General features: G+C 38.6%; 3 protein-coding genes across 3 annotated transcripts; 1 reads left to right on the top strand and 2 right to left on the bottom strand.

Moving 5' to 3' along the window:
* Window positions 1-536: 536 nt before the first annotated feature.
* LOC9322022 (non-specific lipid-transfer protein 9) lies at window positions 537-2,042 on the bottom strand. The gene is made up of 3 exons (XM_002885910.2): window positions 1,648-2,042; window positions 1,469-1,522; window positions 537-602 (listed from the first exon to the last, which is right to left on the bottom strand). The coding sequence occupies exons 1-2, from the start codon at window positions 1,992-1,994 to the stop codon at window positions 1,510-1,512; spliced, it is 360 nt and encodes a 119-aa protein (XP_002885956.1). The 5' UTR covers window positions 1,995-2,042; the 3' UTR covers window positions 537-602; window positions 1,469-1,509.
* Window positions 2,043-8,628: 6,586 nt separating this feature from the next.
* LOC9322023 (dermokine) lies at window positions 8,629-9,297 on the top strand. The gene is given in 2 exon segments (XM_021033093.1): window positions 8,629-9,100; window positions 9,102-9,297. Coding segments are annotated over 2 exon segments (390 nt in total). The 5' UTR covers window positions 8,629-8,794; the 3' UTR covers window positions 9,186-9,297.
* A 1,503-nt stretch (window positions 9,298-10,800) lies between these two features.
* LOC9319961 (pectinesterase inhibitor) lies at window positions 10,801-11,364 on the bottom strand. The gene has a single exon (XM_002885911.2). It carries the CDS (start codon window positions 11,362-11,364, stop codon window positions 10,801-10,803), a length of 564 nt encoding a protein of 187 aa, XP_002885957.1.
* Window positions 11,365-22,443: the final 11,079 nt, after the last annotated feature.

A 22,443-nucleotide genomic window follows, 5' to 3' on the forward strand; every position in this document is an offset into this window, starting at 1 on the left:
TCTCCCACCATCTTCTTCTAGAGACCAAGACCCTTTAGTATCACAGTTTACCCTATTTTGGGGAGGAGGATCCCATCTCTTACTTTCATGGACACTCGTAATAGTCTCCTCGTGTACCAATATTTGGATGCAACATTTGAGAAGTAAACCATTCATCCGCATCTTCACAAATTTTTCCAACCGACTCAAATCGACAAAACCTTGTACCCTCAAAAAAAATTTTGTTCCTATTTTTTCCATGATATTTTTGGAAACATTTTTCTTAAATTTTTGATAAGTTAGTACAAAATATAAAATTCCACAAGTTTTCAATAATTTCAACAATTCTTTTTGCTTTGAATTACAATGAGTAGTACAACTCTTTTGATTGAAAGGTTGTTTCCATGAAACTATATAAAACTGCTGGTTAATTAATAAAAATGAAAAGAAATTAACTGACTAAATCAAATATTTCTTTTGTGCTAGCAATTTTATTTTCCCCCAAAAGATATAGAAATTCTGTTGAAATATTGCTTTATTATTTTAAGGATTTTTCGTATACATAATATATTGGGATATTGGTAGATATCGCTACATCGATACACTGAATCAATTTTTATTATCTATATATACATTTTTGGATGACTTTTAGCAAATAAATCCTGGAGTTGGAATGTATTTACGGATGAATGCCATTGGCATTAATTATTTAAATTTGAAAAATATTAATTAAAGATATTACCAACACGATTTCGAGAATCATAAATTCATATCTTCCTTATTTTTCTAAGTCATTAATGTGATAATCTTTAGGAAATATTTCTCTCTAAAAAAAAAAATCCACATTAATGAAGGCATTAAAATCGACGCTAACAATTAAATTATTTAGATATTCAATTATTTTAAGATTCTTATATCTTATTTGATATTTTTTTTAATATCTCATTCTTTAATTACTGCGTTTAGAATTTATTGGTTGTTACCTGGTGAAATTTATTGGTTGTTACTTAATAAGTAATTATGGTGCATTTATTTTAGTTAATATCTAATTTAAAGGATTTGTTTTCTTTTATTATTAATAAACGAATAACATGTATAGAAATAAAAGATTTTTCTTGCGACTCCATAATAAAAATATTAAACTCTTATTTTCTACATTTCTTACACATAATATCCTCTTATTCAATAACAAAAAATATATATTGCATATTTTTAAAAATATTTATAATATTTAAATTATATAAAAAGTTTGTAATATTAATATTATTTCAACTCTATACAAATTTAATATATATGTATATATATCTTATGGGAACCATTTCACGGGACGGGTAATATGATGGGACGGGTTTGGGTTGATATTTATAAAAGATAGTATACCACGGGTGAAATCCTAAAATTAACAATCAAAATAATCTATCAAACAAATTACATTTTGATTTTTTTAAGAAAATATAGCCCCGCGGTATACCGCGGGTTAAAATCTAGTTATCTAATATCTTCGCTTTTGATTCTGACTTATTCTTCACCTTATACTTTAATGCTGCAAAAAACATTATAGAGAAAATTATGAGTGAAATATTCTCAAATATTAAAAATAAAATTAATAAATCAACTAAAAAATGTAAGTAAGAAAATTATTATTCAGTTTCAAATAACAAAAATTACCTGCTACAATCGAATTTTGGACCAACCGGTGCGAATAAAGTAATACCACATAATTTAGGCAAATTGTCAAACTTGTATTGAGGGGCTGAAGTGATTGCTGCTTCAGTCGACAAACAAATGCACATATCATGACGATCATCGTACGTTTTAACACCTTTGTTCACTTTATCTAAGCCACTGCAACAATCTGGTGATGGCGTATCCTCTATCCAAATGTACTTCAAACACGGTTGTAAAAGATTTGTTGCTTCTTCACATGGTGTTAAACCATGCACTGTAAAAACATTAAGATGTGACATTAAAATGGTGATTGCAATGACACAAGCTATTAAAATGGATTTCCTCATTTTTGTTCGATTGATTGTGATTGTGATTGGGATTTTCGTGGTTTGTCTTTGGTTTCTGGGTTAAAATTATATATACAAGTATGTTCGTGTCTGATGCATTTAAAATATGTGGATCTTATTCCATATGTACATTTTTATATTAGGAAATTATTTAAAAAAGATAATTTAAATATTATCATTTTGTCTTGCTATATATTATCTTGAAGTTAAAGTTTTTATATATTTAAATATAATTACACATACAAATTTTTAATATATATATATATATTATCTTGAAGTTAAAGTTTTTAGTTATTTAAATATATTTACACATACAAATGTCTTTCTACTAGACATAAGAAGGGGCCAAAATACCCAGAATCTGATAAATAATGAAACAGTGGTATGTTCAATACTTCAATCTATATCTGATCATTTTGAATTTTTTTGATTAAGATTGTATATATAGATAATTACCTTAAAATATATTCATTTTGTTTCACAAAGAGTGTCATTCTATATTTTTTCACACATATTAAGAAAGCTATTAAAATTTCTACTATACCCCTTATCAATACAGTAAACAAATTTATTTTTCTTATTAATACGAAATAGGATTAAAACTAGATTTTTATTCAAAATTTTGCATTGCAAATACAAAATGACCCTCTTTGTGAAACAAAAATAAAACCTTAAAACGATAATTTTTGTTAAACATAAAAAGTATAATATCTTGAAAACAATGCTATTTAAAATTCCCAGATTTTGATATGAAGAATGAGATCTTTCTTTAATAAATCAATAGTAGATTCACAAAAAACTGAAACGTTCTCCATCTGCCATGTGTACTTTTCTGACATGTCTATTAAATTTTTACTCTATTTTCTTTAACTAAATTTCCTTTTCTCTAACTTAATTAGTTTAAAGAAAATTGCTTCCGGATCTTCACTTCTTCTTTCCAATATTATAAAAATAATTGAAGTGTTATATGTTAATATTTTAATTTTAATTTTTATTTATACATCAACTCTATTTTTAATATCAACTAATTATTAACAAACAAAATAAATTAATCATGTGCAAGGCACGAGTCTTAGGCCGATTTGCAAATATCTTGATTTTAAATTTTGGATTCTTAATTTTAAAATTTGGATTTTGATATATCACGTAGCAAACTTGACATACTATTATTAAATTAGTTATATATATATATATATATATATATATATATATATATATATATTATCATTTTTTCTTCCTATATATATTATCTTGAAGTTAAAGTTTCTATTTTTTTTTGAAATATAATTACACATACAAATTTTTAATTTATTTATATATATATATATATTATCTTGAAGTTAAATTTTTTATTTATTTAAATATATTTACACATACAAATTTGATTTATCTAATCTTTCTACTAGACATAATTAGGGGCCAAAGTACCGAGAATCTGATAAATAATGACAATGGTATGTTTAATCTTTTTTTTTTTTTTACATCTTTGGATCGACAAGGCCAGATCCATAGCCAATCCCTACTACGCGGGGTAACGCGATTTAGTGGAGTCGAACTCCGGTGGGGAAGGCGGAGTCAAGTGGACTTAACCACTTGACTAAAGGCACATCCCCGGTATGTTTAATCTATATCTGATTATTTTGAATTTTTTGATTGAGATACATGTATATATAGATAATTACCTTAACAATATACTCTTTTTGTTTCATAAAGAGTATCATTCTACATTTTTTACACATATTAAGAAAGCTATTAAAATTTCTTTTATACCCTTTCTCAATACAGTAAACAAAATTATATTTCTTATTAGTACATTAAAGAATTAGGATTAAAACTAGATTTTTATTCAAAATTTTGCATTAAAAATTCAAAACTGCCCTCTTTGTAAAACAAAAATAAAATCTTAAAACGATATTTTTTGTGAAACGAAAGGAATATAATATCTTGAAAACAATAGTATTTAAAATTCCCAAATTTTGATATGAAGAATGAGATCTTTATATTATAAATCAATAGTAGACAAAAAATTGTAACCTTCTCCATCTGCCATGTGTACTTTGCTAACATGCCTCTTAAATTTTCACTCTATTTTCTTTAACCAAATTTCCTTGTCTCTAACTTAATTAATTTAAAGAAAAAAACTTTTTAACCTCTCTTTCAATTCTACGGAAATTGCTTCCGGATCTTCGGTTCTTCTTTCCAATATGATAAAAATAATTGTAGTGTTATATATTAATATATATATATATATATATATATTTTATATACATCATTTATATTTGTAATATCAACTAATATTAACAAACAAAATATATTAATCATGTGCAAGGCACGTGTCTTAGGCCGATTTGCAAATATCTTGATTTTAAATTTTGGATTCTTAATTTTAAAATTTGGATTTTGATATATATCACGTAGCAAACTTGACATACTATTTATGAAAATTAGTTTCTAAAATAAGATTTTCAATATGTCTCTTTTTTAATCTTGTTTACATTTTTTTATTAGGACAATTTTGTATTTAACAGATTCCGAGAAAGACCATCCAAGATAGTATTGAAGGCACAAGCGGATGTAAAGGATTGGCTCTCTACCAATTCAATCCCGAGTGGGACAGAACAACTCTTCACCCTCAAAGTGGCCACCAGCTATGTATGTCAATTGCAACTTTCATGCAGGTTTTAACTCGACGACCTTGGAAGTACAAACTAGATGGATCATTCGTGACTCTGAAAGAATCGCTCTCTGTTGGGGCTCGACCAAATTTGATTATGCAACCTCTCCCTTGGAAGCTGAAACAAAAGCCCTATTAGTAGCTTTGCAACAAACATGGATTCGAGGCTATCGGAAAATTATCTTTGAAGGAGATTGTGCTATTCTAGCCAGCATCATCAACGGATCTTCAAAACAACACACTATCGTAAATCTGCTTCAAGATATACAATCAGGGCTGGCTCAATTTTTTTTTGGACCTTGTGCACATTTTAAAAAAAAATCTGAAAATTATACTTATTATAAAAATTTAGGACTTTATTTACAAATTTTCTAAAATTTAGGACCCTAAAACCTTAAAGAAAAACAAAAAAAAATTGTGGGACCCAGTGCTTGAGCACACATAGCACCAGCCCTAAGCTGGGCCTGTATACAACATTGGATGTCACGCTTCGATTATAGTTGACATTGCCACATCAAAAGAACGGGAAATAAAGCTGCTCATGCTTTGGCTAAATTTGGTTGTAATCATCGTTCGTACTTTTATTTTGATTCTGTAATTCAGCCTGAATGGCTTCAACAACAACTCTGTATGGATTATGGATCTTCATAATGCAATATAAAGTTTGATTCTGATGAAGAAAAAACAAGTATTGGTTCAAGTATTGGTTCAACAACAACTCTGTATGGATGATGGATCTTCATAATGCAATATAAAGTTTGATTCTGATGAAGAAAAAAAAAAAGTATTGGTTCAAGTGTAGACACGAGTCGCATGACATGCATAGATTCAGACTCACAATGCATGTTACTGTAAGACCACGATTTCTACGATGTGGCAAAACTGAATAATTACAATAGATGATTATAAAAACTAGAAATAAAATAAAACAACTGATACCAATATTTGATAAACAAAGAACGGTTTGTGCGGAAACGAGACACTCTTTCCTTAATTTTTTAATTGTCCGTAGTGTGATGGTTTGACGCAATCATAATTCCAAGATACAACCGCACCATCTTCTGATTTGTAACACTCAAAATCAGAAGCCTAACGAACTCTAGTAATGTTTGTACTCTCAGACTCGGTAACTAGAGAAAAGAAGAATAAGGAGATTGTGATCTTTTTAATTCATATGTCCATGAGACAAAAATGGAGAGATGAAGCCTTGGTTTTATATGTCAAGCTCTCAACATTAGAAATAAAGAGGAGTAATGAGAATTCATTCTCAACATAAAAGTCATATTCTCAATGATAGTCATTTACTCTATTATTCTCATTAATTGATTTGTTGTTACACAATTCACAATTAAATGAGATATATATTGAATCTTTCAACATTATGACTTAAACACATTTGGATAAATAACAATTATTATTTGGGTTATAAGCCCATTTCCCAAATCTCAAATCCCAAACTCGGTCCGGCTTGACACGATACAATGCGGCTCGGCACACATGCTTGGTTTAGATTTCTCTTTTAACTTCCGAAGTGTGACATTTGATCCTTTAGTCAAATCTCAAGCTATCCAAGCTAGCCACTCCATTTCTCATTCAAACGAACTTCAATTTTAAAAGTTACCCGACAAAGTAGTCCAGCACAACTAATCAAAATAAGTTCCAACAGTTATTAACTAAACAAATATTAATTTTAGTTATTTAGTTATATTTGGTTGATCTATTGAGAATATATGTCACAATTTTTGGATGGATCTTACTGAACTCATGAATTGATATAGAAAATATATCTTTCATTCTTTTGTCCACTCTCTTTTTGAAATAGTTTTGAAGATTCACCAGCTGTATTAGAAAATGAGTACTTTTGGTATGCTTCCATCAAAATATGTATATAATATGATGGATATTCTGCAAAACAACCCTCTAAGTCAATTTGGTTTGCAAGTTTACCCTCCAAGTTTGAATTATGCAAGTCAACCCCACAATCTCAAAAGTTACCTGCAACACTGTCCTCCCGTGTAGCGATGACGTGACACTCGATAACTCCGTTTGAAAACATAAGGAGTTTTTGCAAGAAAACCCTCCATGTAATTTTTTTTTTGCAAGACAAACCTCTATGTCAAATAAATGCAGGTCAAACCACAATCTCAAAATTCACCTGTAATATTGCCCTTCCGTATATCGATGACGTGGAAATCGATAACTCACTTTATGTAATGTAGTATGTAGGAGTATCATGCATCTCGAGCCTCAAATTGGTTAATTCTTCCAGCATAGCCTCATCCCAGCATTTCCATATGTGGCATGCCACAGTCTATCAAAATTCAACCAAAACTTCAACCAAAATTTAAAACTTTATATGAATCACTTAAAATTCAACCAAGATTTCTATGTAAAAAACAATTCAACAATCACTTACATCAAAATTTGACATGTGTAAAATAGCTTTTCCGGATTCGTCATTGTCCGAAAAGGTTATGGAAGGCTATTCTACACATGTCAAAATTTTGATGTAAGTGTATGTTGAATTGTTTTCTACATGATCAGAAATCTTGGTTGAATCTTAGTTGAATTTTAAGTGATTCATATAAAGTTGTGAATTTTGGTTGAAGTTTTGGTTGAATATTGATAGACCGTGGCATATCACATATGGAAATGGTGGGATGAGGCTATGATGGAAGAATTAACCAATTTGAGGCTCGAGATGCATGATACTCTTACATACTACATTACATAAAATGAGTTATCGATTTCCACGTCATCGATATACGGAAGGACTATATTGCATGTGACTTTTGAGATTGTGGTTTGACCTACATTTATTTGACATAGAGGTTTGTCTTGCAAAAAAAAATTACATGGAGGGTTTTTTTTTGCAAAAACCCCTTATGTTTCAAACGGAGATATTGAGTGCCATGTCATCGCTACACGGGAGGGCAGTATTGCAGGTGACTTTTGAGATTGTGGGGTTGACTTGCATAATTCAAACTTGGAGGGTAAACTTGCAAACGAAATTGACTTAGAGGATTGTTTTGCAGAAAACCCTAATATGATATTGTGCGGGAAAACCCCTTTAGAATTAGGTAAACTTATTCGGTTGACTTTGGGGTGTATATATGTTGTGGGATCTAACTTTGAAGAAGGAATAAAGACTAAGAGAATTAGCAGCTAAAATGAAATATTCACTCTCTGATAACCAAAACCCAAAACGTATAAAGCTAGATTAAAAGTTAATAACACAAAACCAAAACGAAAAAGTATGAGCATGCTGATTAGATCAGTTAGTGTAATGTTTCAACATTATAACTCAAAACGTATAAAGCTCTTTTTTCTTGGATTCCCAGATTTTGATATGAAGAAAAGTTATATTACAAAGCTTCAAAATTCCTTTTTCTTATTTTTTTATTAAAAATATTTAATTTTGTTGATTCCATATAAATATTAAGTAAATAACTTTTAATATTTTTGGAAAATATAACGTTTCATGTTGAAGTCTAAACACTGGAAATATTGTTGATTACAAATTCCCGGTTTGATAAAATCTTGTCATTTCATCATTTGTAGAAAACGTTGAATAAATGTGGAAACTGTGTTATACAAACTTTACGTGCGGAAGAAGAAATAAAACGAAGACCAATGAGTAAAACTAAATTCCCTATTAAGAACAACTTCTTTTTGCATATTATTTGTTTTTCATGCTGTCTTTAGCCAAATACTGTTTTGCTATAAATACTGTATATATAGCATATTCCTATTTAAGTAGAATCCAACAAAATAAGTTATAAAATCCTTACAATATCCTCAGTTATCTACTTATCTTTGACCGGTATATTACCAAAGTTTATTAATTATGTTCCGATTATTATATAGAATGAAAATAATAAATTTTCTGTAACAAAAAAAAAAACCTTTTCATTATAAAAATTGGATATTAAAAAATTAAAGGGGAGAATAAAATATGGAAAAACGAAACCCTTGGTCAAAACAAATTCCGTTTCCTAATTAGATGGGTTAAACACACGTCTATGAGCCACCCATTTCTTCTATATATTCCCATTTTGTAAGAAAGCAAATTCACAAATCTCTTTGTTCTATAATTAAACAAACACACATAAGAAAAACAAAAACTATGGCTCTCTCTGGTTCGCAAAAGAAGTTTTTTCTACTTGTTCTAGCCATTGCATGTCTCTCCTCTTCTTGTGCAGAGGCGTGGAGCTGGAGTTCGAGTAACGGCAACGGTTGGGGATGGGGATCTGATGGCTCTAGCACCTCTACCTCAGGTCCTGGTTCAAACACTGGCGATTCAAACTCTGGCGGTTCAAACCCAGGCGGTTCAAACTCTGGCGGTTCTAGCTCCCCTTGGGGATCTTGGGGATGGGGTTGGGGATCTGACGGCTCTGGCAGTCCAGCCCCATCCAATGCTTAATTTCTTTTAGGGTGTGACTGGTGTGATAATAAAGAAAAAGAATTCGAGTGATTTTCATATCTATTATAATGTAGAAGAAAACTGTCTACTATAAGTGGGGCAGTTAGACAGTGTACTATTTGTAACATTACCCAAAACTTATGAAAAAATATATTAAATGTTTTAGGTTATATACCGATGGATTCAAAAAGTTAGAATTTGGTGAAGTTTAAGGGAATCTCTGATCAATTGAAATTGGAAGTCAAATCTGTAATTAGTGAGAAATGCAAAGGCCTAACTACATACTCAAAGAAAAATGTGTGGATTTTCGTGTTCTTCATTCTAGCGATTTCAGGATTAATTTTTGTGAGGTAAATCCGTGATCTTTCAACCTTGACAATGGTTCAAGGTTTATTGAAAATTGTTGCGGTTAAGAAGTGGGAAGTACACCAAATGAACGTGCACAACGCTTTTCTTCATGATGATATCTTGATGACTTTAGGTTTTCGTCATTCAAATCTGAATATAGTGTGCCAGTTACACAAATCTTTATACGGTCGTAATTAAGCAAGCTCCTCATTGTTGGTTTGCTAAGCTCACGAAGGCGCTTACGCAATTAGGTTTTCTTCAATCGCGTTCTGACTACTCGTTGTTTACATATACACGGGGGAGAGGTGGAGCTTTGTGTGATGGTCTATACATGGATGATTTGTTAATTTGTTGCAACAATTCTACTTTGGCATGTTTTAAAGATCATTTGTGTCACTGTTTTCGTATGACAAATCTCGGGAAATTGAAGTATTTTCTTGGTCTTGAGGTAGCTCATAATGGTGAAGGCATTTTCCTCTCCCAACGGAAATATATCTTGGATATTATTGTTGAGGCTGGTTTACTTGGATCAAAAACCGGCATATGATCTCCTAACGAAACTAACCATTGTCTCGCCGCGGATACGAGACCTTTTCTTACGCAGCCTGCCCGCTATCATCATCTAGTAGGGCGTCTTATCTATCTCTTAACAACACGTCCGGATCTCTCTTACTCGGTTCACATCTTATCTCAATTTATGCAAACTCCGCATAAAGCTCATTGGGAAGTTGTTTTGCTGGTCGTCCGTTGTTTTTAAAACCACAACCGCTGAAGGTATCTTGTTCCGTTCGGATTCTGAATAGACATTTTTGTTAAAGCGTTTTTGTGCTTATATGATCCCTTACAGATTTAGTTGCGCACTCCCACCCGGTTTGTCGTCCGAGTGGAAGTAGCATACCCCTAAAGGGATTTGCTCATTTTTGCCATTTATCAGCAGCTGATAGATACATATAAAGAGAGATTTTCAAAATCTAAACAACGTTTCAGCCTATGAATAATAGTAGTTCTTTGACAGAATGGTTGATGTTTCTGATTCTTAGTTAGACCATAAGTCCTAATATTAAAGAGAGAAATTAGGCTATACGTAGCAATAGTAATGAGAAAGTTATATAATTATTCTTCTAACTACTTTCTTATGTTTTCTTCCTTAGGTAGATAGATATGCATTCCATAATAAGTTTTGATGGGTTTTGGTACACTAGAGGTAATGAGAGATGAATTGCATATCCATTCATGGTGAACTCGGAAGACGAAGTAATTTAACTATGACTTTATTAATTTATTGGTTTTTAAGTTATTACAACAAAGTTGATGACATTTCATAGTTTTTTCACATCATACATGTAAATAAAAACACAGAATCAAATTAAAAGGTCGGAGAAAATTTTGTCAATGTTACACATTCCTTCAAACCACAAATTGCGTGTCGAGACATGATCCGGCAATTTGAGTCCTTCAAGATAAGCTTCGCACATAGATATACTATCGAAGGCTCTAGAAGCCGCCTTAGATGCTGACAGGTATGCCTTCGAGTTCGCACTCGCAAACTCTTTAGCTTCCTCGATTGCTCTATTCGATAATTCATATTCTTTCACACAAGACCCATATGGGATCTTGAGCTTTGGCTCAGTCTCGGTTCTCTCTAAGTCTTTAATCATCTCTAGGTTCTTAGAGCCCAACAATTCCGTCTTTTGATAGAGCAGATAGACAAGACCTTGCAGGTCAAGGTTGAATGTTTTTGCGACAGAGGTTACCCAAGCGACACAGAAATGGTTGTAAATTGTCGGTTGTGAGCAGAGTTGGTTGATTAATTCTTTTGTGATTTTGTCATTTATAGAATAAGATGAAGACAAAGGGGTGATTGATAGAATAACGAGAAGAGGAAGAATTGAAAATATATGTCTTATGACACAAGAACAAGCCATTGTCTTGAATGTGGAAAAATAATTAGATGTGGGAAGTGCTTATATATAACTTATAAGAGATTTTTCTCTCTAATTAGGATGTCCACCTTATTAAGAAAAAAATCACCTTAATTTTCAGTAACAAATTTTATTTAGAAGGAATTTTAAAATAGTCTAAAATTTTATAACAAAATTAGGAATATAGCTTCGATTTTTTAAAAATTAATAAAGCAGTCTGTTGACCAAAAAAAAAATAAAGCAGTCTGAAACTTATGCAAATTTTTCATTAACAATTTTGTTTTTGTTAAAAGACCCTTATGCCTTAAAGTCTAAATACCAAGTCCTAAACCTCAAAAACTAATATGTACGTATATGCGTAATCTTAATTAAATGTGGGGAGTGCTTAATTTGTTTGCATACATGCATTTAGGGATAGCAAAAGCATAACTTCTAGGCTCTATCTTGGTGTTGTTAATGAAATATTGACCCAATTGTGTTTCTTATGAATTATTGATTCAATTTAATGTGTGAAAGAAACGGTATTTATTTTATTTTAATTTAGTGTAACAATTGAATTGACTTGTATCGTTATAGATTTCTATCTCAAGAGTATTTTTATGCCAAATTTCGTCTATAATGAGTTTTTTTTTTTTTTTTTTTCAATTCATGATGAGTAGTGTTATAAATAATGAGTGATTGTATAGATGAGGCCTAATAGAATATTCTAGAAGATTATATACTATTTATTCTCCAAGGTAAAACCCTATCTTTGCATCCTTATATATATGTACTAACAACAAGAACAATCTTAAAATTCTATTGTTCACAACACGTTATCAGCACGATGTTGGGGTCGGATTCCATCCCTCAAATATCGAGCCGGACTTAGGACACTTTAAGGAGCTTCCGAAGACACCTCGGGGAAGTATATCAATCACCTCGGTGCAGCAAGCCATTCTCCTCGGTGCAGCAAGCCATTCGCCTCGGGAGAATGTATCAATCGCCTCGGGATCCACAGGCAAGCTCGGAAACCTGAACCGGTTCTTCAAGTACCCGAGCTGGTTCACGCCAGGACACCCGAGCTGGTTCCCTCCGCGTACCCGAGCCGTTTCTCCTCGGAAGCCCGGGCCACGCCTCTCTTATCTCCGAGCCAAACACCGATCAGCTTCCGAATTACCCGAGGAGAATTCATGATTTACCCGAGGTAAAGACTTAGTAAATATTCATCTTCAAAGTACCATTTCCAAACAAGGCGTCATTTCCGAAAAAAGAGGGATCATTTCCGACAGACTCGGAAATGATGAGGAAGAATCTCGAAGGATCGACTCAAATCAGGAAATCTTCCAAGAAATTCCGAAGAATAAGGAAACTATCCTAAATCCGCGATATTCCAAGCCGACTTCAAGATAAATGGAAATCTTCCGAGAATATCGCTGGAGAGGCGGTTTACCATCCCTATATATAGAGACTCAAGGCTCACACAGGGAGGGAGGCAAGATCACTCTAGAATTTACACTACGCAAAGCTCTCACAGCACAAACATCTTTTTCTTTTACGATCAAACTCTTGTACGATCAAAGTCATCTTTTTCTTAATAATATCAAGAACACCATCTTTGGTATCAATTGATTCTGTCGTTCTTTGACAATTCTCGCAAATCGTATCCCTAAATTAAAACCCTAGACAAATCTCGATTGTGTTAGTTTCGACTTCCACACACGAAGCCCTAGCCACCCGAGGTAACAAAAACCTTCACTGTCTTTGTCCGCTTTTGATCTCATCGTCACCGAGATAAATAACCTCATGTTTAATAATCAATCGGCTAATGATTATTGTGGAAGTCGGATTCGCACACTCAAGTATTTTTATTAAGTAGGAAAGATTACTCTTGAGGGACAAAAATGAATGTGTAAAAAGCTTATAAGTTGCTACAAAAATTGCTATAGTATTTCTTCTTCGAGGAAAAGATCCCCTTTACATGACCATTCGCCCTTATATTTATACATAGAAAAATGTCAATTAAATGGCTAATTAAGTACACTTATTCTCTCTTAAATGCGTCCGTTTTGATCTTTGAGATTTAATGCTCAACGTTCAAATTTGAATTAATTCCGATCTTCGTAGGCTTCGCCCTTCAGCCCAAAAGCCCCGAACTGAAATGATCTTTAACTTCGACTTCGTCTCCTCCTCGAGGTTAAACCACTCCGATCCCTCTTCGTGGTATAACCACCTCGACTAAGTTCTTGGGCTTATAAGTCTATCGGGCCTTGTCCTCTATGGGCTTCTGTCCTTCCTATGTGGCAATCTTTGGTTGGTCCCGAACTACCCGTGCGGGATCCGACACCAACAATTAGCCCCCCAAGTCTTACACAATCGAAAAGGTGATCCGTCCCGGCGTCTACGAACTCATCAACATGAACGGCAAAGCGGTACCTAGATCCTGGAACGCAATGCATCTAAAGAAATATTATCGCTAAGAACCTAAGGTACGCATGTTCTTGAACTACGGGGTGGCTTGATCCCTGAAAAGGGTACTGTGAGACCCCGTCCCGGACGTCTCGGCGTCCGGCGACCATGGTCACACGTTCGTGCCTCTTCCCGGCCGAACCTCCATATTTTTCGCGATTTAACATAGAATTGCCTTTACGAGGCTTACTTCTGTAATCGCTTTCTTAGTACCCAGCGGAAGTCTTTCTACCCTTGGTTTAATTCCAACCAACCCTTGTACCGGTTTGATCATCTTTGTCCCTTAGACTTTAGATCGATCATTAACTCGGCCAAGTCATGCAATTTGTTCGCTAACCATTCTAAGTCTAACGATTGCATATTCTTTGTATCCCTAATCCAACGGCCAATTCCCAAACGTCTATCTTAACTAATAAGTTAGATGCGTTTACATACCTTGGCCTACATGCGGATTTGATTCCTCTTCGATCCGTCTATTGATCTTTCTCTTAGCCCTCTCGTCGCCTTATTCCATTCGTACAACGATTCTTAACCAATCGTGTATTGATGGACCATCGGATTATCGTAGGCTAGCCCATGAAATCATTCGTCCATCGGCCTTTGGCTTGCTCGCGGGTCCAACATCCGTTCGTACGTTTCTCTTGGTTCACGGTGGCCGAATCAAGCTCTTGGCTCATTGGTCCATCCGTCCTCCAAACGTACGCCCCTTCGGTTTCATGGTGGACGATCAAGCCCTCGGCTTAACGAACCATCCATGTTTCCGATCCGGACGTTTATCACTACGACCGCCGACGGTTTATTAACCATTTACCCGTCCGGTCCATGGTGGTCGGTAAAGCCTTTAGCTTATCGATCCATCCATGTGATCCAAACAATATCATTATCACACCCAAGGGTCCGTGGATTCATCCATCGGATTATCGTAGGCTAGCCCATGAAATCATTCGTCCATCGGCCTTTGGCTTGTTCGCAGGTCCAACATCCGTTTTGTCCACCGATTCTCACCGTGGACTTTCCCGTTGGTTATCCGTCGAGTCACCATTAGTGTTACCGATTCCCAATCGGTTTCACCATTGGCCATGGCGATTGATACATGAAGGCGGCCGCGATATTAGATCCTTACATGGTGAACCACATCACCTACCCATCCTCGGTGCTTACTCCCTTTACCGGTGAGATTGCATCCATGGGCGACCCTTGGGTGTGTTCGGTTGCACTTATCCCCGTGCTTCTTTGAACACCTTACCCTTATACGCCTTCCCGATTAACTTCTTGTTAACCATATCATCTATCGGTCTATCGTTAGATCCGTCGATACTTTCATATTGACAATCTTAGATTTGCCGATCCATTTCCTCTTTGTGTCCTTCCCTCGACGATATGACTTATAGAACGGACGATCCATCGACCCCATAATCGAGCTATCGATCCGAACCATCAATCAAGTCGTCGAACCCTCCAGCGGTTCTCATCGAATCCTCGATCGAGTAATCCACCATGTTCCCTCGACCAGATCTCCGATACGTATTATCGGTCATCCCGCTGATCTATACGACCGATCAATCCGCCGATCTAAGCCTTGGTCCGTTTATCCGATCGTAAACAGATCCGGTTATATGTCAACCCGACCTGTTGACACGACGATCGATCCGCCTATCCCGGTCGGTCGATCCGTCTGTGCGACGGTCTATCCGAATCCATCTTCTTCTCCGACCTGATCCTTCCGTCCAACGATCGGTTTGTCCGATCCGATCCGTACGACAATCGGTCTATCCGATCTGATCCGTCCGACGATCGGTCTGTCCGATCCGATCCGTCCGCCGATCCGTCTCTAAGACGATCGGTCTATCCCATCCATCCCTCAATACATTCTATCGAACCGTTGGATCGGGAGGTAGCATGCGCATCAGTTCGGTCGAGGCTCCGAGAATCTATTCTGATTCCGGAGATACTCGTCGAGCCGCACCCCCTTTCCGACCAACACTTCGTAGAGTGTTTTGGGACCCCTTTTGGGTTTTGATGGTGATTGTGAAGTGTGTGAGGATGATCCTAAAGCTCTTGGACGTCCTCCCTTATATAGGGGCCGAATGGGTGTGTTTCCGAAACATCACCTCCGTTCATTACACCCTTCCGGAAGATTGCGTCTTTCCGGTCGTAACTGTTTGCCTTATCCACCCTTTGGCCAACGGTAACCATTCGTCGGTAACCGCTCGACCTTACACCTCTTCATCCCGAGCTACCACAGTCCACCAGCTCGAGTGTTAGCTGACCGGACCACCCAGCTAGGTCAGTACTCGATCAGTTCACCGAGCTCGGTTGAGCTGTCGGTCAGCTCACCCAGCTAAGCTAGCTAGTCCTCCCTTATATAGGGGCCGAATGGGTGTGTTTCCGAAACATCACCTCCGTTCATTACACCCTTCCGGAAGATTGCGTCTTTCCGGTCGTAACTGTTTGCCTTATCCACCCTTTGGCCAACGGTAACCATTCGTCGGTAACCGCTCGACCTTACACCTCTTCATCCCGAGCTACCACAGTCCACCAGCTCGAGTGTTAGCTGACCGGACCACCCAGCTAGGTCAGTACTCGATCAGTTCACCGAGCTCGGTTGAGCTGTCGGTCAGCTCACCCAGCTAAGCTAGCTAGTCCTCCAGCTGGTTTAGCTCACCTAGCTGAGCTAGCTAGTTCGTCCAGCTTGTCCAGCTCACCTAGCTGGATTAACTCGGACTCTTTTGTCCGTTCTTTCCGGCTAAGTCTTTCGGTCCGTTTCTCGGCCTTGACTTCGCCATTCCTAATCTTTCCAAGATTATTTCTCCATGATCACTAGATTATCCCGAAACCGTCTAAGTCATCTACCCCTTTCATGACTTAAACGTTTTATTCCTTCCTTGGGTTAACTTATTCATTGGTCTTTCTCGACCATGATCTAGTTTTCCCTAAAACAAACCGGCCCCCTTTAGGATCGCGGGACGCGGGTGTTACAAGTCTACCCCCCTTAAAATGAATTCGTCCTCGAATTCGGCGGGTGTTAGAGTTACTCCTTAACATTTTCCCATCTTTAGTCTTCCTAAGACTTTAGATTCCATACTTGATAAAATATCTATTTCCGAGTTTGATCAAGTTTCCCCGATCTTGGTCTTTTCCGACACACGATCAAATTTCTAGATCTTGGTCCTTTCTTGGACTCGATCAAATTCTCGATCTCTGTCCTTTCTCGGACTCGATCCATTTTTCCGATCTTTGTCCATTTCTCGGACTCAATTAAATGTAACCCGTCCAAGTCTAATTCCGACTAGAACAAATTTCTGACCTTGGTCCAACCCAGACTTGGCTAATATTTCCCAACCTTGGTCCTTTGCGGACACGGTCACTATTCCCGACCTTGGTTCTTTTCGGACACGGTCATTATTCCCGACCTTGGTCCTTTCTGGACTCGGTCTATAATTTCCCGACCTTGGTCCATACCGGACTCGGTCACTTTTCCCGACCTTGGTCCACACCGGACTCGGTCAATAATTTCCCAACCATGGTCCACACCGGATTTGGTCATTTTTCCCGACCTTGGTCCTTTACCGAACTCGGTCAATAATTTCCGACCTTGGTCCTTTATCGGACTCGGTCAATAATTCCCGACCTTGGTCCCTTACCGGACTCGGTCAATAATTCCCGACCTTGGTCCTTTCCGGACTTGGTCAATAATTCCCGACCTTGGCCTTTTACCGGACTCGGTCAATACCCCTTGATCTTTTCAACGAATAGATCAAGTCTTTCCCGATCTTCGTCAAATTCCGACGAGATCTAATTTCTATTGATCTTGGTCATTCTCCGAATAGATCAATACCTATTTCCCCGTTATGTTAAGTCGTTTGACTATAAGGGTCATATCTTGGTGCCCGATCATGCCTTGGGTAATCTTTCCTCACGCACATCGATCTCATTCACCTCAACTTCCTTATCCGCCAAACACTTAGCATAACATTTTCAACTTCTATAATCAGCCCCTTTTTCCGAATAATTATTCACTTGCTACACGTGTAGTTCTTGCCCCTTGGGTAATCATCTTGGCTTAACCAATTCATCTTGGCAAACTCTCTTGGTTCCCAAGCATGTAATCGCGTTCTTGCCTCAATTCCCTTCCGGCTCACCAACACTAATGTTCAAGTTCATAATTCGGCTTCCCGAGGACTCAATCATTTAAGTTCCACCTTAGTAGTCATTTACCATGACATTTTCCCGAGCACTTATCCATCCTAGGATCAAGCATGCTCTGATACCAACTTGTGAGACCCTGTCCCGGACGTCTCGGCGTCCGGCGACCATGGTCACACGTTCGTGCCTCTTCCCGGCCGAACCTCCATATTTTTCGCGATTTAACATAGAATTGCCTTTACGAGGCTTACTTCTGTAATCGCTTTCTTAGTACCCAGCGGAAGTCTTTCTACCCTTGGTTTAATTCCAACCAACCCTTGTACCGGTTTGATCATCTTTGTCCCTTAGACTTTAGATCGATCATTAACTCGGCCAAGTCATGCAATTTGTTCGCTAACCATTCTAAGTCTAACGATTGCATATTCTTTGTATCCCTAATCCAACGGCTAATTCCCAAACGTCTATCTTAACTAATAAGTTAGATGCGTTTACATACCTTGGCCTACATGCGGATTTGATTCCTCTTCGATCCGTCTATTGATCCTTCTCTTAGCCCTCTCGTCGCCTTATTCCATTCGTACAACGATTCTTAACCAATCGTGTATTGATGGACCAATCTCTATCGTTACTTAGCCATACATCCAACCAACCCCACTGGTCTAAGTCCCACGAAAGAGATTGGGGATCGTACGTTTCTCTTGGTTCACGGTGGCCGAATCAAGCTCTTGGCTCATTGGTCCATCCGTCCTCCAAACGTACGCCCCTTCGGTTTCATGGTGGACGATCAAGCCCTCGGCTTAACGAACCATCCATGTTTCCGATCCGGACGTTTATCACTACGACCGCCGACGGTTTATTAACCATTTACCCGTCCGGTCCATGGTGGTCGGTAAAGCCTTTAGCTTATCGATCCATCCATGTGATCCAAACAATATCATTATCACACCCAAGGGTCCGTGGATTCATCCATCGGATTATCGTAGGCTAGCCCATGAAATCATTCGTCCATCGGCCTTTGGCTTGTTCGCAGGTCCAACATCCGTTTTGTCCACCGATTCTCACCGTGGACTTTCCCGTTGGTTATCCGTCGAGTCAACATTGGTGTTACCGATTCCCAATCGGTTTCACCATTGGCCATGGCGATTGATACATGAAGGCGGCCGCGATATTAGATCCTTACATGGTGAACCACATCACCTACCCATCCTCGGTGCTTACTCCCTTTACCGGTGAGATTGCATCCATGGGCAACCCTTGGGTGTGTTCGGTTGCACTTATCCTCGTGCTTCTTCGAATACCTTTCCCTTATACGCCTTCCCGATTAACTTCCCGTTAACCATATCATCTATCGGTCTATCGATAGATCCGTCGATACTTCCATATTGACAATCTTAGATTTGCCGATCCATTTCCTTTTTGTGTCCTTCCCTCGACGATATGACTTATAGAACGGACGATCCATCGACCCCATAATCGAGCTATCGATCCAAACCATCATTCAAGTCGTCGAACCCTCCAGCGGTTCTCATCGAATCCTCGATCGAGTAATCCACCATGTTCCCTAGAACAGATCTCCGATACGTATTGTCGGTCATCCCGCCGATCTATACGACCGATCAATCCGCCGATCTAAGCCTTGGTCCGTTTATCCGATCGTAAACAGATCCGGTTATACGTCAACCCGACCTGTTGACACGACGATCGATCCGCCTATCCCGGTCGGTCGATCCATCTGTGCGACGGTCTATCCGAATCCGTCTTCTTCTCCGACCTGATCCTTCCGTCCAACAATCGGTTTGTCCGATCCGATCCGTACGACGATCGGTCTATCCGATCTGATCCGTCCGATGATCGTTCTGTCTGATCCGATCCGTCCGCCGATACGTCTCTAAGACGATCCGTCCGCCGATCCGTCTCTAAGACGATCGGTCTATCCCATCCATCCCTCAATACATTCTATCGAACCGTTGGATCGGGAGGTAGCATGCGCATCAGTTCGGTCGAGGCTCCGAGAATCTATTCCGATTCCGGAGATACTCGCCGAGCCGCACCCCCTTTCCGACCAACACTTCGTAGAGTGTTTTGGGACCCCTTTTGGGTTTTGATGGTGATTGTGAAGTGTGTGAGGATGATCCTAAAGCTCTTGGACGTCCTCCCTTATATAGGGGCCGAATGGGTGTGTTTCCGAAACATCACCTCCGTTCATTACACCCTTCCGGAAGATTGCGTCTTTCCGGTCGTAACTGTTTGCCTTATCCACCCTTTGGCCAACGGTAACCATTCGTCGGTAACCGCTCGACCTTACACCTCTTTATCCCAAGCTACCACAGTCCACCAGCTCGAGTGTTAGCTGACCGGACAACCCAGCTAGGTCAGTACTCGATCAGTTCACCGAGCTCGGTTGAGCTGTCGGTCAGCTCACCCAGCTGAGCTAGCTAGTCCTCCAGCTGGTTTAGCTCACCTAGCTGAGCTAGCTAGTTCGTCCAGCTTGTCCAGCTTACCTAGTTGGATTAACTCGGACTCTTTTGTCCGTTCTTTCCAGCTAAGTCTTTCGGTCCGTTTCTCGGCCTTGACTTCGCCATTCCTAATCTTTCCAAGATCATTTCTCCATGATCACTAGATTATCCCGAAACCGTCTAAGTCATCTACCCCTTTCATGACTTAAACGTTTTATTCCTTCCTTGGGTTAACTTATTCATTGGTCTTTCTCGACCATGATCTAGTTTTCCCTAAAACAAACCGGCCCCCTTTAGGATCGCGGGACGCGGGTGTTACAGGTACGTAGGCAGCTCGTCCTTGGACGAGTTCAGCTACCCCCCCCTTAATTAAAAAAGGGGGGAGTGGGTCCGTATACATATACTCCCACTGAACTTCCTAAACTCTCTAATTTTTACCCTTCGGATTTTCAATTTTATCAACCTCGACATTTATCCCGAAACTCATCTCGGGAACCTTTACGGTCTTCTTGTCGACCCACAAAGCCAACAGTTCGTTCGGACGATGGCCACGTCCACGAACAGAGAGCTCATTTCACCGCCTCGGTTACAGCACGCTATATAAGCATTCAAGACAATTCGGTGGGAGATATCTTGCTATAAAGAAATTGTCTTCAGAAAACCCAGTCGACTTCGACACTGGTACCCCAGTTCGCTTCTAAGCACTGGCAATCAACTATATCGGCTCGGGTCGCAACCGACAAAGATTAGTCCCATGTAATCGAAACCCAGTTACCTCGACACTGGTACGCTATTCATCGTCACGGTTCAGAAGTTAAGATAATCCTGGAAGTTAACTTCTACTGAACCGAAGGTCATCTTTACCAAAACCCAGTTAACTTAACACTGGTGCACGATTCTTGTCGTTTTTGGCTCGGAAGTGAAAACTGCTCGGGAAAGACTAACTTCTCGATGAACAAGTCAGATTTACGAAAAACCGGTTACTTAACACTGGTATCAAATTTAGTTCGGAAACATTTCAGGATAAGCGAAACAACTCGAATACTTAAAAAGAACGTGTTCAAATGGATAAAGCCATCCAGGCATAAGTTTTACAAGAGAAACTTAAAGTGGAAAGCAAAAAAAAAAAAAATGGAGACGCCTCGGGCTCATTCGTCCTGCTCTCCATCAGGAACATCTCCGGCCTCGGAATTCAAATTCGTGCCCGCTTGATCGAGCACTCCAGCGTTGGCTGCCTCGCTTTATACTAGCCTGTTCCCAAAGCTGTCATGAGTAGAGTCGGGAGACACCGGAGTCATCTTCAGATGTCCAAGGAGCTCGGCCCCCAGCCTGGTATACTCGGCCTCGGCATCTCTGAACTCTTCCTTCCACTTGGCGACCTCGAGCTTCTCTTCTTCAATCTTTCCCCTGGTTTCGAGAGCTTCGATCAGCTCGGCATTAGCCTTCGCCTGAAAAAAATAGATGTACCGCTCGGAGACTTTGTCAAATTCAGCCAATTTCGCCTCGGTCATTCTGACCTTCTCGACGAATTCTCCGACGATCTTCCGCTCACCAGCCTTCCTCGCTCGAGCTACCTCTGTCTCACGAAGAGCCTTCTCTTCGACAAGCAGTCGCTTAAGTCGCTCGATCTCTGCATTGGTCTTCCGACGGATGCGAACGCTCTCCTCGGCTTCTTTTCGGCGCGCCTCCTCCTCGGCGACAACTTTCGCCTCGGCGGTTTCTATGGCTTTTACCGCCTCGGCAACCTTCTTCTCAGTGTCGGCCCGAGCAGCATCGAACTGCTCTCTAGCCACAGCATGCTCGCGAGCCGCAGAGTCATAGGAATGAACCATGGTGTTCATCGAGGAAAAGGCCTAGAAAACATGAAACGAAGACATGTTAAATACGAAACAAGGCAGGCTCATCCCAGAACAAGAGAATAGTTATTACCTTCAAGAAATTGGCTGAGAGCCGCAGTAACGGCCAGGTCAACCCCCGATCCCACTGGATCGACTATCACCTCAGGGTCAACGGTCATTTTGCTCCCCCCAAT

Source organism: Arabidopsis lyrata (genome assembly GCF_000004255.2).
Source record: "Arabidopsis lyrata subsp. lyrata unplaced genomic scaffold ARALYscaffold_3, whole genome shotgun sequence".
NCBI classification, from domain to species: domain Eukaryota; kingdom Viridiplantae; phylum Streptophyta; class Magnoliopsida; order Brassicales; family Brassicaceae; genus Arabidopsis; species Arabidopsis lyrata.